We start from the raw sequence: 20,032 nt of genomic DNA, 5'->3' as shown, positions 1-20,032 counted from the left end.
CCAATATTTTATTTTTTGTGCTTTCATCTTCAAGAAAGATTAAAAATTGTCAAAGATGAAAAAAATTCCTCTGAAAAATCCATTGAAGTAGTCAAAAGTTTAGGAGTCACGGCTCGTTTATTTAACACGTTGAACGCCATGTAGGTCACTGGTGACCTCCCATAGGGCTATGACGGTCACCACCGGTGACCGCAGTTAATTTTCTTGATTTTCATGGAAAATTTTGGTCAAAAAAAAAAAGGAATACGTTTTGATGGTCGCCGAGGCCATCTAAATATTTTTTTTTTTCAAATTTAAAATGGTAATGTTTCTTCATTTTCACAATGGCGTTCAACGTGTTACACACATTCATTTATTTATATGTATCTTTTTCAGAAAATTGAATATTTGAGTGTCAATATAGCTTTTTTCTGTATTCCCACAAACATTGTATATTTCAATAGGACCCTTAAATAACGATAAATAGAGATTTCACTGTATTTCGGATTAGGGTATTATCGCAAATTGTTGAAAATGCATACAAATTTTAATATTTTCACTAATAATGATTGAAATATTATATACAGTGTTTTCCAATAAGAGGTGTTATTTTGATATTCAATCGTAAAAGATCAATGGTTTCGTTGCTTGTGTGGCACGTAGCGCCGTCTTGTTGAAAGTAAACGTTGTCCAAATCAATACCATCCAATTCCGGCCATAAAAAATTATTAATCATCTCTCAATAGCGCAATCCATTCACCGTAACTGTTGCTCCAGCCTCATTTTCGAAAAAGTAAGGTCTAATGGCTCCGCCGGACCATAAACCGCACCAAACAGTCACACGTTGAGGATAGAGAGGCTTTTCAACAATAACTCTTGGGTTTTCCGAGCCCCAGATGTGACAATTTTGCTTGTTGACGAAGCCACCGAGGTGGAAATGGGCCTCATCACTCAAGATGATTTGCATTTGATTCACTCAAGTGAATTTTAATAATTTCAATGCGTTGTTGAAGCGTGTATCGTTCCATTTTTAGTAATGGCGTAGTTTCTACTTGTCAAATGTCAAAAAATGACAGCTTCAAAAGTAACATCTACCGAAATAGCGATAATAAATCAAAATAAAACCTTTTATTGGAAAACCCTGTAGTTTGTATTTGGCTGATGGTGTAAGGGCTACTGACGACAATGATAACCTATAGAAAGGTCGATAATATCTTTTGGCGGACATTATAAATAACGTTGTGAAAAGTGTAATTCATCACAAATAAATACCCAATTATTGATAAATCTATAACCTGATTTATCAGCCACATTCACAAGAGCGTGTATTCCAGCAAGTTGGGGATGCTGTGTGGAGGGTCTTATCGAGGAGAGGTCTTGAAGAGACCCATGTTGTAGGATGGAGGAAACAGAGGCCATCAAATCGTTCCAAAGCCGAACATAATAAAGAGTCATAGAAACGACCTATTCTCATGTGAAAAATGTTGGGCGCGCGTTTGGCCAGTTTCCCGACTGGCGTTAAGCGGGAATTTAAACCTTATAGCCATCTGCATAAGAAGTGTTATTGTTAGCGGCCCGATTCCAGATGTTACACGACGGGGTGGATCGCATTAAGAACTAAATACTTTAATACTTATATCACCCGGAAAAGGAAGATTTTATTAATTGCCGAAATATAATATTGGTGGCCATCTTGGCCTTGAGTTTGAAGGCGTCTTCTGTCGGTGATATTGTGAATTTGTTTGGATTACCAGGGTTGTATTGTACATTTTTCTATGGTTTTGGGTTCGAGACTCGGCGATCAATTCTAAGCAATCGATAACAGCGAAATGAAGAATTCAATAAACATGCTAAGGCGATGATGAGAAATAATATACGTGAACACGAAATAATAAAAATAAAATATAAAAATATAGCGACAATTTGTACATTTTGGAATCACTGCAATCGCAGACTTTACTTTAGTATAATTAATTTATAATTTTCACTTAAATTGAACGATAATTATAAAATATGAACCTACAGATAAAAATTGAACACGATTTTGGCCAACTTCATGTAAAAAAAAAAAAAATGTCCGTTGCGAGAATGTATATTAAAAAATATATAAAACCATATATTAAAAAATATATAAATATTGCGTTATTGCACTGCAGAACATTTTATATCATATTTAAATACGATGATAAAGAAATTATATTATTATGCAAAAAACATTTATGTATATATTATTACTATTGTATAAAATAATTTTGTTTAATTTTTTTGAGAAAAATAAAAACGAAAAATTCTCGAGTGCAAAGTGGCAAAGGGCATTTGTCGTAAATAAAATTTGGAAACCTCTAGAAATAATGTACTTATAAATAAATGTTGCGAACTTAAGCCTAAACTAGAATTAACCAAATGGATATGATTCTAAAATGAAGTATAAAATGTATTTGGCGCGGCGTCACCCTCCGTGGATTTCAGTCGTGCGGCGACGACGCGCCCATAAAGCTATGTGATCTTGATAGTTTCTCAAAAGTATCAAAACACTAGACATAATGTATGTTGCCAAGACGGAAGGCGAAGATACTATATATATATATATATATTAAAGTGTACAGTCCACTTTGTCTGGCTCCAGAGCGCAGACGCTAGACGCGAACACTTCATCAGTTCATCTGACTCTTGAGGGCCGACAGCGTGGCGTCCAGAGCGCGCGACGCTCTGTCCACGCCGTACGGCAGGTTCAGGTACGCCTTCTCGTGCTCGCAGTTGGGCGCCTGGTTGCAGCAGCGCGTGGCGAACTTGCACACCACCTTGTGGTTGTTGAGGTGCTCCAGCGACCGGAACTGTTCCCCGCACAGCTCGCACTTGAGCTCCTTGGCGTGCACCTTCTTGTGGCTGTTCAGCGAGCGCGTGTTGTCAAACACCTTGGAACACATGTCGCAATACTTGAGAACCTTCTCGCCGGTGCACACGATGCGATGGTTGTTCAGGCGGTCCAGCGACATGTAGCGCTTGTTGTTGCAGAGATCGCACTTGAACTGCTTCTGCGGCACGCGGCCCGTGTGCACCTGCATGTGCTTGCGCAGATTACTCTTGTCCTTGATGTACTTGGAGCACACGGCGCACTTGTTCATGTCCTTGCGTGTGTGGCTGGCCTCCAGGTGCCGCAGCAGCTGGGCCTTCTTGTCCCAGGGCTCCAGACAGACCTGGCAACGGAAGGGCTTCTGCGACGGGTGCACTCCGGCCAAGTGCGTGTTGTACTCCAAGATGGTCGGGTAGCTCTTGCGACAGTGCGGGCAATGGAACAACTTGCGACAGACTACGGAGCTCGCGTCGCAATATGGATCGGAGCATTCTTCGCAAGCGCCTTCCACGCTTCCCGTGGGTGATGATTTGGGCATTCCCGCCATGATGGGAATGATGGACAACTGATCCATGACTTCATTCTTGACGATCTGTTCCTCTTGTTCCTGAGCAGATTGCTCCTGTTTGATCTTAATGTCCACGCCGCTGTTGGCACCATTTTGGTACTCCGAGTGCGTGGATGAACCTCGGGAGGTAGAGGCCAGCATCCACCAAGGATTATAGTGCCAGGGGGCGAGGTTCGGCTGCGCGGCTTGCGTTCTGTGCGCCGCAAACGTGGAAACTTCATTATTCTTTGTTTGGGTCTCCGCGTTGGTGTATCCTGAGAAGCTGGCGATGTTCTCAGAGCTCTGGATCTGGATCTTCTGCCCCTTGGCGTTCTCGTAGATGTTGTGCGGCGAGATGAGACTTTCATAATCATTGGGGTCCTTTCTGTCGCCGTGGTGAGATCTCTCCAACTCTTTTTTGGTTGACATTGTGCCACTTCAGCAGTGGAGGCCGTGTGCTATCTGAAATCAACAACACTAAATATTATTATGGATCATTCCAAAAATTAATTATCCATTTATTCCACTAATGTTTACATTATCACCATTTGAGAAAAAAAAACCATTACTGACTGACTCCCGCGCCCTTAAGACAGAATTCTACACAACTATTTCCTGGCGAATACCCCTTGCTTTATTCACATTCTTCTAAAATCCTTCAGCCATAGTTGTCGGCACGACTTGTTCAAGATATGAGACAGCATGACAAGAGGAACGGTACTATTGAATGAAATTTCCGAAACAATGGATATATTTAATTCTTGGTATGCAGGCACTAAATTATTGCGGTGCGCCAGCTGATTCTATTTTCATAATAACTTATTTGTTTCCACAGAATATCCTCAAGGATACATTGACAAACAAGAGGTGTAAAGCATTAAGACTTTTTGTCTAAAATTATTAACCGTAGAGCGCTAGTGCTATGAGCATTCTGCCGCCCTCTGCAAATGTATGTCATTATTTTGTAAAATATGCACTCTTTGAGGTCAAGCGTCACAGTAGCTGCCGACCCTGTTCCTCACCTACCTATGTTGTAAGTTTGAGGACAGTCAGTGCGCAGACGACTGCTGGAAGAACGGGTTACCCATGAGTCGCTTGTGGCGGAAAATAATGTAATTACTTATACACATACATGAGAATGTTTTGAATATTTATTGTATTTGTGCTTGTTTTGATGTAAATGTTGTAATTCATTCCTTTCTCTTTCTTCTAGACCAAAAAAGTGTGTACAAAGTTACTGTACAACAAACACTGTATGTACATGTGTTGGAGATTGTGAAAACATAAATGCGTGTTAATTTTTAGCTATATTTTATTTTGCATAGGTTAAGGTAAAAATGATCCTAAAAGTAAGTAATTTCACCCGAAGATACTAATTATGTTACTTAACAACTACTTGGTCTTGCCATACACTCCTTGACTCATTCACATTCATACATACTCTTCTATTATTCTGACTCTTGACATGGCCCGACTCAAGCATCTGATTCACTTGATTGTGCGATGTTTTCCTCGGGCGTCCCCGACTTCTGTTTGAATAAAAATAACTTTTTTTATAAATGTTTATGTTTAATTTTGATCCATTTTAATGTTTAAAGTTGTACATCTCGTTTGTGTCATTTCCCACGATTTTGATTGTTTTTTTTCGTAAGTTACGCATTGTAGAATATGGAAAAGTTACACGTTTTTAACATTAACATTTATTAATTTAGTCAGTTAAAAACAAGTGTCAAACCTGTATATATTTTTAATTAATTATTTAAATTAAAAGGAAGTGTTTTGTTTACCATGAAACTACATTAAATTAAACAAGGTCTTATTTCGTATTTAATTTTAGGTAAGCAAGATTAATTTTGCGGGGTCTTAATGCATAATATAGTTTTTGAAAATATGCTCAACCAATATTGAAAAAAATAAATAAAGTTTAAAATTTCTGATAAAAAATCAGTTAGTTGTATTCTGTGAAGTAATTATTTATTTTTAACACTCTTTTTAGTGGCTTTTACATAGGAACAGTTTACAAAATGATATTACAATCAAACCGTTTTGTTTATACATAACTGAAGTGTGCCAGCAACAATCTTGTATATTTATCAAGTGATAAATTGAAGATGTCTACAGAAGAATCCACATTAGAAGCCTCCATTAGTATTTAGGGCAATCAGAGTAAATATTATAGCAGTTAGTCACAGATTGAAGTGTTTCAATTGCTCCCAAGCGTCTAGAGCCAGTGAGACTAAGGCATCCCTGCTCGGGCCAGTTATAATTGTTGCATATAGTATTTGGTTCGGTTGTTTCCCGCCCGCGTCCCGCGCCTTTTACCTACAACTGACTGATGGTCCTTCGAGCCGGATGCGAGGTATGTTGTGAGGCTGAAGGTAGCGGGGAGGGGTAGGAGATGGATATTCAGATCTGGTCACCAAGCACGGCCAAAACCATTTCAAGCAATGTTTCAATTCTGAATGGTGGTCTTACAAAAGGGCGATACTGAGAGAATCATCCACTCTTGGAAGTGTCGCAAGTATACTATATGTTATTTTAAATGAGTAAATTGTGAAATAACACAGATAAATAAAATTTACTTGTGCACGCCGGGATTTGAACCCGCAACCTACAGCTTGCTAGTCGAGAGGACGTACCCCTCCAACACGGCGGTCCTCAAATATTATGGTAGTTAGTCCCAAATATCTGCACTGAAAATAAATTACCGACTTCTAGTAGTCCTGACTAACTAACTAATCATAACTCCGTTTCTACGCAGGGGTAGGCAGCGAGGGCAGACTGACCCACATTCTGTCTTGGCACACATTCCTTGCTATATTCACATTCATATATCATCTCATACATACTATTTTATGATCCAGACTCTAGACATGATCCAATTCAAATATTTGATTCACTTGGTTGCGGCATGCCTTCATCGGGCGTACCCGACTTCTGCTATCACTCACTTTTATTTTTAAAATTGTTAATTGAATTATAGACAGCCCTGATTTACTGAGCCTAATCACATTCAACATACCAATTAGAACTACTCGATCGAAAATTCTGTTTAATTTTCAACAACAATATCAGGACTGAGTCATTTTGATACTCCCTTCTACCTAGATTGCATGCAGTTGGCAATACTTTTGCAGAAATTGAAGATGTGTTCAATTGCATGGAACATAGTTACAAGAAGGCTATAATAACACACCTCAATATAATTTGAATAGCAAATTTTAATTCATGATTACTGTTCCACTACCCACCCATTTGAAATGTCAGTTCATTATTATCACATACAGACGCACAGGCAAATCCGTTTATCAATTAAAAGAAAATGAATTTTAAATTAAATTAGTTTTTTATCCATTCAGTCAGTACACCATTCCATATGTAAGGGTCTCTTTAAAATGATATGTACTGAAATAAGTACTAGCACAGATCACAATTTATGACAGAAAAACATAATTTTCTCGTAAAATAATCTCATAATGGTAAATAAATCATATCAGTTTGTTCGTAATTCTTGCAAAATAATTAGTTACTAGCAACGGAAGCCCTAAAATGAGAAAGTCGTCGTAATGAGAATAGTTATAAAAAGGGAGAGAAAACTTCTTTGTTTTGATCGAGTCACAAAACCACAGGAAGCGAGGTTGGGTAACTTTTATTAGACGTAATTATGAGCTTAAAATCGATAAGATATTATTTTATACGTTTACACCATATTGCACGCACAATAAAAATGACGCGCAATTACGCAAATTTTTCGTAGAATTTATAAAAAAAAAAACAAAACGGATAACCCGCACCTAACGAACTGAGTTTAATGACTTTCAATGAAGACAACAATTTACTACCGTCAACATTTACGCACTACCTAAACACATTTGTTTATGTTGTGTCTCACACACCTGTTATTGTTGATATATTTACTATCTTGTAAAAAAGCACACTCTCTCGCAGCTCCCAGTGTCTTTACAATCGGTTTTGATTCACTAACGAGTTTGACAAACGTGCACAAAAATGCATTTGCCGTTGCATCGCAAACGAAAACAATGCAACTTTCGCTGGCGCAATAACACCAAAAATAACAATATTACAATATTCCGAATGCAGGTTTTAATTCAGTAAAATATAAATGAAAACTCGTTTAAAATGGTGCACAGATATCATTGTTATTAGGATTACGGATGTATTATCAACAGAGTGGCGATAATTTCATAAATCGCCCACCATGAAGACCACTCAAGCAGTTCGCGTCCTTTTTACGAGAAATCAATGGTGATAATTCAAAACACTTTGTTTACAAATGGTGAAAAACACTGGCAGTGTCGAGAAGGGGGGGTGTGATGAATTGAAGCATTTTTTAATTAAATCACATCACAAATTTACTCACAGAATAGGGGTTCTCATGGGAAATTACGATTTCTAACAAAACTTCGACAGATCGATTAATTGACTCACGCAACGGCCATTTTGTTTTGACAACAAAATCGTTGAAAAATAATATATTGTTTGATTTTCACTTTCCAGCCTGTTAATGTCATTTCGCAACAAATATCCTTTTAATCTTATAATAAAACGGAATTTTTTTATGAAGTAATTAAAAATTAAGTTCATTTTAATATTTAGAAATTTCAATGGAAATAAAGGCGTTTAGCAAATGAGTACCTACCTAGTAGGCAAAAATCCTGGATTCGTAGGTATATCAGCATTATATTAAAATAATATTTTTACATGTTTATTATTAAAAAAAATTATACATTATAAACACGGTGAACCGGAAACAACACTAACAATAATTTATATCATATTTATGATGGGCTGTTTCACAGAATTTTAACAATTCATAAAACTCAACGTTCCTTTTCGGGTTCTGTGAAAGTCCTATTCAAGTTCTAATATTATATCATTATATGCTAGTTGCTTGTCGGAACTAATATAGTGACTGAGCTTGAAAAAATCTTTCATATATCTTGAAAATTAACTTTGAAATTTGAAGAATTGTTCAAATTCTCTGAAACAATTCGTCTTTATTGTACTATCATGTTTTGTATATTTTTGTGTAAAATATAACTATTTTTTAATTTAATATAGATTCTAACGAATATAATTCTAGCGTATAAATTCTAACTAGATGCTTAGAAAAAATAAAAGCACCGCCTTTTCGGGCATTCATGAGATTCCAATTTCTAAGTGGAGCTACCTGACACATTTGTTGAGCACACCATTGTAAATGATGAATACATGCATTGGCATTTTGATTGGTCATCGAGTACATGACGAGTGTAGAAATTATTATTTTGGCCATTTTTTTAATTTTGTAATTACCTATTATTACCAGCTCAGTATTGTTTTTGATAAGTTATGTTTATGTTTATGATATATTATGTTCATGTTATGTGAATGTTATGTTATGATATGTTTATGTTTGTTTATCTTTATGTTTTATAATCACATTTATTTACTCCCATTTGCTGTATTTGTTTATAAGATTGCCAATTTCATAGTTCTGTTTTAAAAAACTTTACTAATTTTTGAAAAATCTCTGGTTAAATAACGAAAAACGTCCATTAATATTGTACACAGGTTCCTATTTTTATAATTTTATGATTACCTACTGTTACCAGTTCTGTACTGTTTATGTTATGTTTATGTTAGGTTTATTTATGTTATGTTTATGATGCATAATCTATTGTATCATTTCAATTCACAACTATATTTTTAATTAAACTGTCATTTGTTGTATTTGTTAATAAGAAAAAAATGTTAATTGTGTATGGCCAAGATCACCCCTAATGGGTGAAAGCAAAAATAAAGAATAATAATTTAAAAAAATTGTGGTATGATGATTGGTTTATTTATGGTGGTATTTCTTTGTCTATGATTGTTTCTAATGTCCATAAATAAACTTTATGTCTATGCTCTTATCTGTCAAATCAATTGAAACTTTTTTTGAATTGTTATCCATTAACATAATTACAACTTGCCTTTATAAATCAAAACTTAATTGTAAAATAATTTATTAATTTTCTAATCAATATGTCATGGATTGGGAAAGGCCTATTGAACGCGTTCTGGCGGCCCATCCAGTCACAAGTGAGGTTAGGAACTCAATTTTATTTTTTGTAGAAAAGGAAATATATCATTACAAGGACAGATACCTTTATTATTATTGCTGTTCAATTATTTTGATTGCAAGTTTCGTCAAATTCAGTTTCGAATTGAATTATGCACAAACAAAAACTTAAATCTATAATATAACCTACATATTTTTTTCTTTATAGGACACGATATTATGCTGAAACTTTAGCTAAACAGAGAGTGAGGCGGCATGGATATAAAGAAATCATACACTGCGAAGGGCTCCTGCCTCACGTAGTCAGCGGAACTAAAATTCCTTTTCCGGAGTACAGGTTTGTACAATATGAACATCTTACAACAATGTATACACGTAAAAGCCTTCAAGGCGTGAATATTTCATTATACGATAAAAAATTGAATACGCCTCAGGTGATGGGCTCCATATCAGCACAAATTCATTGAGAAATTACAACAAATTCAAAAAAACTTCCTCGGATACATGTATATGAGAATGCTTGGAGAGTACCCACTCATTTGAAACGCGCCACCAAAGTTTCCAGTCGAGGAGTGGGGCCCTGGCAGTGACGGCGTATTAAATCATTAATAATTTAATAGATTGCCCAAACTTCCCGGAATGAAAATATGAAAATATTTAGTTGTAAACGATGGATTCTTGGAGCAATAGGATAACTTTGTAGTTGTAAGCGATGGATACTTAGAGCAAGAGGATAAGTTTGTAGTTGTAAACGATGGATATTTGGAGCAAGAGGATAACTTTGTAGTTGTAAGCGATGGATACTTAGAGCAAGAGGATAAGTTTGTAGTTGTAAACGATGGATATTTGGAGCAAGAGGATAACTTTGTAGTTGTAAGCTATGGATACTTAGAGCAAGAGGATAAGTTTGTAGTTGTAAACGATGGATATTTGGAGCAAGAGGATAACTTTGTAGTTGTAAGCGATGGATACTTGAGCAAGAAGATAAGTTTGTAGTTGTAAACGATGGATACTTGGAGCAAGAGGATAAGTTTGTCTAATTGGGAAGTATATTCAAGAGAGATTGAAAGGCTGTTAAGTTCATTGGAAGAAGCTAAGAAGATTGGAATTTAGTATGGAGTCATGAAATACAGTCTGTTAACTGTTCTTGCTATCCCTTCAGACCCTCTCCTAGTTGGAACCAGAAACGAGCGCTATTTGGACAGAACGACTACATCGACATCCTGGGCAACGAGGGGCACCTGCACCCCACCAAGACGCTGTACAACGTACCCTCCTGGATACGCGGCATCAAGGGGAATGAGTTCCAGGTAAGGTAACTGGTGAGGTGTGTTCAGGTCTTGGCGGGGATGCGCCGGCCCACCATCTGCATGGCGGGCCAGATCGGGGAAGTCCCGTTGAGGGAGTTGTTTTGACCTCTCCAGCAGGTCTCTCTACACCCATTGCCTTGCACCCCAGTGGGAGGGATGGATTTATACTTCTGTCACTCCTGGACACACTGACCCATCAGATATTTTTCCTTCCTTGAACTTCCTTTCCTTAATTTCCTTAGAAAGACTCCTCCACACAGCAAAGGTGATATAGTCCCGAGGGAAATTATTTTCCTCAGGATGAAAATGATTTGCGACTAATGCAAAAAAAAAAACTAAAAGTTGAGACCAGTTTGACGTTCACCATAGTCTAGGGCAGGGCTGCCCAACCTTTTTAACAGTTGGGCGAAATTGATGATTTAAAAATCACTGGCGGGCCACTGAATACGGACGGTTCCTATTTTTGTTACCTAAGCTTTTTAAAGTCTTGTTTTATACAAAAAACAAGTAAACATATTGAAATTTTATTGCCGTTTATCAAAATAATAAAATAAATAGCATCTACTGCCAAATAACGAAACAAAATTTTATGTAGCAATAATCTAAATGCAAGTAATTTGTACAATCAATGTGATTTCTGACATTGTTTTTTTAATAATTCTCCTATGTTAGGAGTCAGTTCAGATATTGTCAGTATCAACAACTCAGACATATGAATACATGTATTAATTAAAGCGCTAAGTGCCAAAAACAACAACTGCTTGCTGTAACAAAATACTGATTTGTCTAATAAAATTATATGTGGCCTACCCTTTGTAAACATGTTACTTAGTAGTATAGAACAATCTCGACGGCTTCCATAATTTAAAAGCATAAATTTATTTTGAATTTCTACAAAATAAAAGTTTAAAACGGACAACGACAGTTACGGTGAAGCTCCACAATAAGAATTTTATTTAATGCTCTAAGTGCCAACTCAGGGGCTCTGGCAGATCTAAGTGCACAACCTTCACATGGGGAATAGGGATGTGCATATAAATAAAACAAATCACTTATTCGTTTAATTTAATAAAAAATTATTCTGATGTACAAGTACATATTTATTTAAATGATTCAAACATAATAAAAAGTGTCGGTGTGTGAAAATTAAACAAAGGAATATAACTTTTCATAAAACCTATAAACATATTTTAAAAGGAATACAGTGTTTCAAAAGTAGGTACCGCTCTACCAAACAAAATGCAAATAATAAACAGTTTAAGAAAATAATACAATACCTACCTACCAAAATGTATGGAAAAAGCATAGATAATTTTGTATTTGACATTTGGTTGACACTCTTCACCGATGGCGACATCTACAATTAGCTTTGCGTGGCCAACCCCATTATGTATTGTGAAAGCATACATTTTGAATAATAAAAGTTCGGAGGTCATATCATTAAATGCATTTTTTTATTAATATTATTGTTATCAACATCACGAAAGACCAATATATCATTGGAAACGGCTTTATGAAACATAACGACACTAAAAAAACTTAATTATTATTTTCCATGAAATAAGTAGGTATAATAAATTAAAAGTTACGAGCACATAAGAAAAACAGTGGAATTAAAAGAATTATCTGTTTACAAAATGATTGGATTCGAAATTAATATTTACAACATGAATGAATAATATTATTACGACAGGCATGCACATCACTAGCGCGTCAGTACCAAAACTAACAAAATGTACAGAAAAATATTATTTTTTACATACCTCAGAATTTTGTGGTTTTTTGGCAAGAATGACTTTATTATTTAGTGTGGAATACTCTTGGCCACTTGTTTTTAGTTTTTTTTTCGCATTTCGCACACTTCCTTTACCTTTTTGATGGCGTTTTACAAGCAAGCTCGCGACTGTCAACACACCATCGCCGGCCATTTTATATGGAATATCAATGAACACTGTTGTGGCACTTAAACCATTTTAAAAGATAACATACCAATGGAGTTACAGCGATGCCAGACTTCATCAATTTATTGTATTTTTTTGAACTGCCTGAGGCACTTGGATCCTATTTAGGGTTATTGGCATCGGTACATAGAATACATTTCTGTAAAAACATCGTTTTCGATTTTTTGGGCACTTAGCGCCTTAATTAATACACGTATTCATATGTTGCTCAGTTAGAGATGTGCGGTATTTATTTTTTTACAAAATTAAGATTAGAAAAAAATTTTACAAACATACGTTGATCCAAAACTGCTTAAAAATTGAAAGGCCAGGTCAGTTATAGCGGGAAAGTCTTCATTTGGCACCAATTTCCAGAAATCTCCAAATTCTTCTGAAGAACTTTATGACTTTGAAAACATTTTTTCTGCAAAAAGGTTTTTCAGTGCAGAATGATTTTGCAGTTCAGTGAGTTCCAACTGGATATTGGCAGGATTACTAATTATTTCAGTCAAACTGATTGTGAAAGGATTTACAAAAAAATTTAAATTTTGTTTTGTACTTTCAAAGTCCTGAAATCTGCTTTCAAACAACTGTAATAAGCATCTACTTTTAGTCTCTCTCTGTCGGTCATATAATATGTTCTGATTTCTGATATCTATGGTCTGTCACTTTTGTTTTACCGCGGACGCAAGACACTTTTTCAAATTGGCGGGTTTTTTGAAAATGGTTCACGCGGGCCACTTATAATTCGTTCACGGGCCACAATGTGGCCCGCGGGCCTGGGGTTGGGCAGCCTTGGTCTAGGGGTAAGGCTTTCGATTAGCAAGCCAGAGGTCGCAAGTAAATTTAATTTGATTAACTTGTTTTATTTCACAATATACAAATTAAAATAATATGACTGGAAGATACTCTCAGTATCGCCCCGGTGTAAGACCACCATTCAGAATTGAAACGTAGCTTGTAATGAATAGTCAGGTATTTCCCCACCTTCCTCTTCTCAATCCCCTTCCCCTCCGCACTACCTTTAGCCTCACAACATACCCCAATTGGGGATGTCTTAGTCTCACTGGCTTCAGACAGTTTGGAGCAGTTGGGACTCTGGTGCAGTTTTATATAAAAATATATTATAACAATATATTAGTGGCGCTCTCGAATGTCAACTATTTAATAACCAGTATCGTTAAAAAAACTTTTTATTGTGTCATGACTGAAGAGAACTCTATTTCGATGATGGCTTGAGGATTAGACATTTATGTATTTATTAATACATATATTGATGGTGTTTCATGATTTGCAGAGATGTGCTTTATTTCAAATAAATCCAAAATAGGTATTTTCCATTTTGCATTTTAAATGCTTTTCTCAATGCATTTTCCATTTTAAATGCTTTTTTGCAACATTATTCCTACTTTCTCCACTCATCTTTTTTTCATAAGCCCCAAATATCAGTCGGTCCTCAACCTCGCTATGAGAGATAGTTTACATTTGTTAAGTTACTCCCTGGTAGGAGCCCTGCCAATCGAGTGATACCATTACAAAAAATACTGATTCAAATACTGAACATGGGGCCATGACGCTGTAATATTAAATGTTAGATAGCAGTTTCTATGTTTTTACGTTGGCAACATTAGTCCCGCGCAAATTTTTTGTTGTTTCATAATCTGTAGTCGTGGTGTTTTTGGATTTACCATCATGTAATATGTTTGTTTTACATGGTTGTCCATTATTTAATAATTTATTTAATGACAAAATTGTTAAAAATAATTGTTTGACCTGAGAAACCATTTTGCATTTTCAATGCATTTTGAAAATAGGTATTTTGCATTTTGCATTTGAAATGCTTTTCTAAAAACCATTTTGCATTTTCAAATGGAAAAGTTTTGACCCATTTCCATTTTGCATTTCAAATGGTTTTGGGTACCCATTTTGCACATCTCTGATGATTTGGTTGTGTTTGCTTTCAGATTCTGATCAGAAGAAAGAAGTTCCTCAGCCGCACAGAGTTCCCCCAGTTCCGCCCAACCAGATGGAAGGAGCTGCAGAAAAGACTCAACTTCCTCTACAAACACCTCAACCAGAAGACCAAGACGGGCTTTTCCCGCCAGTAGTCTCCGACCACTCTTGGATGTTATTAAACATGTTAATTAGTTTGTTAATAAAGAATATGAAAAATTATTAATTCATTTGTTTTATTTTAATTATTACCAGCTGTACCCCGCCACGCGTTGCTGTATCTCAGTCTGGCTGTGCAGATAGAGAAAAAATAGATGACGCTGTTTTTAAAAAGATGCTTGTTTTTACCTGGTAAAGGTGATGTTTTTATAATATAAGTACATAAAAACACACGCGTATTTGAATGCAACATTGTGTCAAAATTTCAAAGCAATCGGTGAAGAATTTTCGGAGATTCAAGATTTTGAACAAATGAACATTTTTATTTATATTGATTGATAATATAATGATAATAATAATAAGTGTTTTATTATCTTTTTTTTGTGACAAATAGATATATGTAATGATATCCTCACTGGGATCTCCCGTGCTGAGGATTTCATTTACATATTATGTATAATTTAATTATAAGAAAATTAATATTACATCAAAGTTACATATTATGAATTTAATTATGAACATATATCATGTACCTAGTATATATATATATTTTTTGTAAGATAGTGTTTTTTGGTATAGTTCAGTTGATTCTGTTTTAGTTTGTGTTTGATCTCAGTAAATTTTCTATTTCAGATCTCCCTATATTACGTATCCAGCACAGACATAGGAATTAATAGACGAGAAGATAATGGCGAGGGGTAAAATCAACTGTTGAAGAACGAAGGGAGTGAAGCTGACTGTGATTCGTCAATAAATCAATCTGACAGTAAATAGGCATCTCGCATTATAATATCACCATTTACTTCTTAAAAGTAAAATCTGCTTTTGAATGAATAGACATTTTTACATGGGAGCGCAAATTACTCGCCACGTTATGAACAAATTTGCGAAGTCCAAATTCGGCAAAAAAATTCGGTTCTATTTTCAGAGTCGAATATTTCGTTTAAGTATTTAGTTAAGACACTTTTATAAATGTTCATAATTTACTTCCCAGCAACCAACCAGCTTTGTGTTTCGCGTCCAGACGTTTCTCGATGTGATAGTAACAACTGATTCATATTATACGATGTGAATATGCTTAAAATAAAGTAAAATAATGCTTATATATGGAATGTAATACGACAATTGGGTTTATTCTCTTTTTCACATCTATTTTTACAAGTTTTCATAGTACAAGTCAACATTTTGCCGTGTTATTTCGTAAAATGAACCGATGATGCCTCGACCATAGTTCGCACAAGAATGATGACGTCACGTTTTCAAATTTCACTTGAGGCCATACGCGAGCACAGCCGGCTCCAATGGAACCGGTATGGGGAGTGGGGATAATACGCTTTTAATCACTTAGGGCAGGTCTACTAATATTCATATGTCTATGGTATCCAGCTTTTTATTTGAGATTAAATGTTAAAGTGTTGAGGTTTTTGAGTGAGAGTGGTATTTTATTGTAGAGTTTAATACTATGATATAAGAAGCTTTTTTGCCCAAAAGTTGTATTAGTAGTTATTTGTTGGATAAGTTTTTGACCATGAGATCTAGTGTTTCTATTGTACATGTTTGTTGTTATTTCTTGGGTGTTGTACTTATGAATGTAAATGAGTAAAGTTTTAGAATATAGTTGTTTAATTGACATGATGTTAAGATTGGTGAAGATTTCGTCAGTGCTGGTTCTTACAGGAACTTTCAGTATAATTTTCATTATGGCTTTTTGAGTTTTAATTAGTAGATTTAGTATATTTTTATTTGCACTGCCCCATCCGATAATACCGTATTCTAACAGTGATTGGCAGAGAGCCATGTAGATTTTGATTTAGTCTTTTTTAATGAGCACATTCCTGATAGTTTTGAAAAAATAACTTAGTTTTTTAATTTTATTATTATCTAAATAGCTAATGTGATTGGTCCATTTTAAATTTCCATCTATTTCGACCTAGATACGTTAAATGGTCAACGTTTTCTAATGAGGGACAATAACAATGCTCTTTTAAGTGATGCGGGCTATGAATTTTTAAGTTAAGGTTTTCTTCAGAGTTTTTTGTATTTTTTATTTTGAAATTGATGAATTTGGTTTTATTAGCATTTAGTGTAAGTGAATTGTAGTCTAGCCATTTTTTAATCCTGTTTAGTGTGTCTTCTGCTTTCTTAAATGTTTCTGTCCAATTATTCCCATTTATAAGGAAAACAGTATCATCCGCAAAACTGATGATTTCTCCGTCACATTCTATGTGGCATAGATCATTAATGTAAATTAGGAATGATAATTGATGATTGATTGATTGATTGATTGATGATTGATGATTGATGATTGTTGATTGATGATTGATGATTGATGATTGATGATTGATGATTGATGATTGATGATTGATGATTGATGATTGATGATTGATGATTGATGATTGATGATTGATGATTGATGATTGATGATTGATGATTGATGATTGATGATTGATGATTGATGATTGATGATTGAGGGTTGATGATTGATATTATAATTACACACGGGAAGCCCTGTTTATAATGTGAAAGTAATTCCCTCAGGGCACATTTCATCTATGGGAATGTGTGTCGAGGGTTTTTTGAGAAAGAAAGCAGTGAACCTGATCGTATATAGAAACATGTTGTTCTAGGTGGAAACGGAGGTCGGCAAATAATTTCTACAAGAATGAGTCATAGCATGACCCATTCTCATGCATTGACATAAATACAAAGATGCGTTATGTTCATACTAATCGAACAAAAAATATAGCACGTTCCAGTTTCTAAATGCAAAGTGAAATAACGAAATACATTAGAAAAGAATAGACAATCGATGCGTAAATAAATGAAATATCTATACATAACAGCCCACAGCATACGGGTGAAATTGCTTTATTATTATGAACGCCCGTATTTCTATATTCGGCGACCTATTGATTTCTGAGCATATACGCATGGAAAGAAATTCCATCAGATTTGGTTTTTGCTCGAGAATGATTTGTGCACCTCTCAAAGAACAGGAAGGCATTTTTTGCACAAAAAAAAAGCCTAGAGCGACGTATTCGTGACAGCTTTCCTGACCAATGAACTTACGTGCGATGTTAAACACAGTAAATCTCAAGTATGTCCGCTGGACTTAGTTCAGTGAAACCACACGCGTTGTATGAGTAACTTATCTTCTCTTTTAATTCATCTAAGTTCTCATGTCAAAAATGTCAACCGTGTACTGGGCGCACATTTCATGTCTTTTTCGATTGGGCACCTGTGCAAAGGGATCAATCAATGACGCTAATTCAATTTTGACGAATAAGGTTCTGTTAGACAAGCAACTTGAGAACCAATTCAACAACTTGCTTCTCGGTCTTAATTAATACAGTTAACAGTTTTTAAATAATATTGTGAGTGGTTCTGATATTGTAGAGGCGCATTGTTTGAGAAATATTGGAGGGATGTTATCTGGTGTTTGAAAGAGAGAGTACGAAAACAGTGAGCAATATAGTTGTTGCTGAGGAATACTTGGAGCAGGTGGATGAGTTTGTGTATTTAGGAAGTATGTTCTAGAGAGATGGGAAGGCTGACAGAGATATTGAAAGAAGGGTAAATGCAGGTAACTCCATTCATGGAGGACTGAACGCAGTTGGCGCTAACAAAAAATTGTCCAAAGAAGCGAAGTTAGCAGTTTACAATGGAGTGCTGGTACCTACCCTGATGTATGGAAGTAAGGCATGGAACTGGCAAAGAAAGGATAAAAGTAGATTGAATGCTGTTGAAATGAGATCCCTGAGGCGTATGTGTGGTAACACCGTGTATGATCATGTGATGAATGTGGAGATCCGCAAAGAGTGCAAGGCTGATGTAAGCATAATGAGTAAGATTAAGAAAGGGACGCTTAGATGGTTTGGGCCAAAGATATTAGAAGAACGAGATGTGCTATGCGCAGTTCGTACTGAGTGGAATTGTTTTGCCGAGTGTCGCCGGTTTTGTTCACCAATACTACTGCACACCTTCGCTTACGCTAAGGCATCGCTAAGGTATCCGCACTAATACATAGAACAGATTTCTGTGCGTACACGTCCCGATACCGTTCAAAGTACCCTAATTAGTTAGTACTCCGGCTACGGTCCGGCGGCCAACATAGCATATCTCGTTCTTCTAATATCTTTGGTTTGGGCATATAGAGCGAATGAGCGAAGAAAGGAGTGTAAGGAGGATATATGATGCAAATGCAAATGGTAGCAGAAATCGGGGACGCCCGAGGAAGACATGGCACGATCAAGTGAATCAGATACTCGAGTCGGGCCATGTCAAGAGTCAGAATAATAAAAGAGTATGTATGAGATGATGTATGAATGTGAATGAACGGTCCGTCCTCTCTGCCTACCCCTGCAGCAGCGACGTGATGGTTAGTTAGTTAGTTAGTTAATGTTATCTGGGCCCGTGGATTTGTTGGAGTCAAGGGAAATATAGAGACGTGATTCCCATGTAATGCAATAGTTTTGTAAATACATTATGATAATATAAAGGGTGTGCCGAAATAGACATTGCAGTTTTGAAGGGCCATTAAAAAAAATAGCTCAACCTACAGAATGGGATTTATTTGGTACGTCAAGTCGCTTTATGCATCAATTCTTGAAGATAACATCAAAAAGATAATGGCTCCCATCAGTGATACATTGATGACGGCGATTTTCGGCCGCCTTTTGGCACATCTCAATGGGTATAGCGACGATTTCTTCTCGAATTCGATCCTTGATTTCTTCGAAGTTGTATTATTTTTAGATATAATTGAAGAGTTCTAAGCAGTAAAAGAAAAATAATGAATTGAATTTGTATGTTATTATTTATTAGTCAGAAAATTATCATACTTATCACATCACAAATAATATTAATTTAATGTCATCAAACATTTTCACAAACACTGAATATTTGCGCACCCAGGCAAGTAAATTATGTAATTGCTTATTCTAACTTCATAGATAATGTATTAAGACTAGATTTTCTTTAAAAAATTATAATTTTAAATTAAAGTGCTACGAACTAAAAATATTATTAAAAAGTTTAACAAAATATGTACAGTTGACTAAAAATCCTCCTTGAATCGAAAACAAAATACTCGTATTAGCGGGTTCAGACGTTTCAATTTTTATTGAATGTCAAGATTTGTGTTTAAAGACTTGTCAATATGCTTTCAAGTGTTGAGTTGATAAAATAAATTTGGGAGGGTGTGGATACCACCGCCCCGGCAACCAT

General features: G+C 35.6%; 2 protein-coding genes across 5 annotated transcripts; one reads left to right on the top strand and one right to left on the bottom strand.

Moving 5' to 3' along the window:
- Positions 1-2,124: 2,124 nt before the first annotated feature.
- On the bottom strand, positions 2,125-7,847 carry LOC149415003 (uncharacterized). Of its 4 annotated transcripts, none has more exons than XM_089643057.1 (2): positions 7,762-7,847; positions 2,125-3,842 (listed from the first exon to the last, which is right to left on the bottom strand). In XM_089643057.1, exon 2 carries the CDS (start codon positions 3,807-3,809, stop codon positions 2,634-2,636), a length of 1,176 nt encoding a protein of 391 aa, XP_089499183.1. In that variant the 5' UTR covers positions 3,810-3,842; positions 7,762-7,847; the 3' UTR covers positions 2,125-2,633. The 4 variants fall into 4 exon arrangements, with proteins under 4 accessions (XP_089499183.1, XP_089499185.1, XP_089499184.1 ...); XM_089643059.1 differs by having other exon boundaries at positions 2,125-3,857; positions 7,762-7,835; XM_089643058.1 differs by lacking the exon at positions 7,762-7,847 and adding an exon at positions 7,223-7,743 and having other exon boundaries at positions 2,125-3,857.
- A 1,410-nt stretch (positions 7,848-9,257) lies between these two features.
- LOC149415002 (large ribosomal subunit protein mL51-like) lies at positions 9,258-14,825 on the top strand. The gene is made up of 4 exons (XM_089643226.1): positions 9,258-9,469; positions 9,653-9,781; positions 10,607-10,754; positions 14,659-14,825. The coding sequence occupies exons 1-4, from the start codon at positions 9,408-9,410 to the stop codon at positions 14,800-14,802; spliced, it is 483 nt and encodes a 160-aa protein (XP_089499352.1). The 5' UTR covers positions 9,258-9,407; the 3' UTR covers positions 14,803-14,825.
- The last annotated feature ends 5,207 nt before the right edge of the window (positions 14,826-20,032 follow it).

Source organism: Hesperophylax consimilis, chromosome 19 (genome assembly GCF_061612785.1).
Source record: "Hesperophylax consimilis isolate HC1 chromosome 19, BYU_Hcon_1.0, whole genome shotgun sequence".
NCBI classification, from domain to species: Eukaryota; Metazoa; Arthropoda; class Insecta; order Trichoptera; family Limnephilidae; genus Hesperophylax; species Hesperophylax consimilis.
This window is presented reverse-complemented; position numbering and strand designations above follow the sequence as displayed.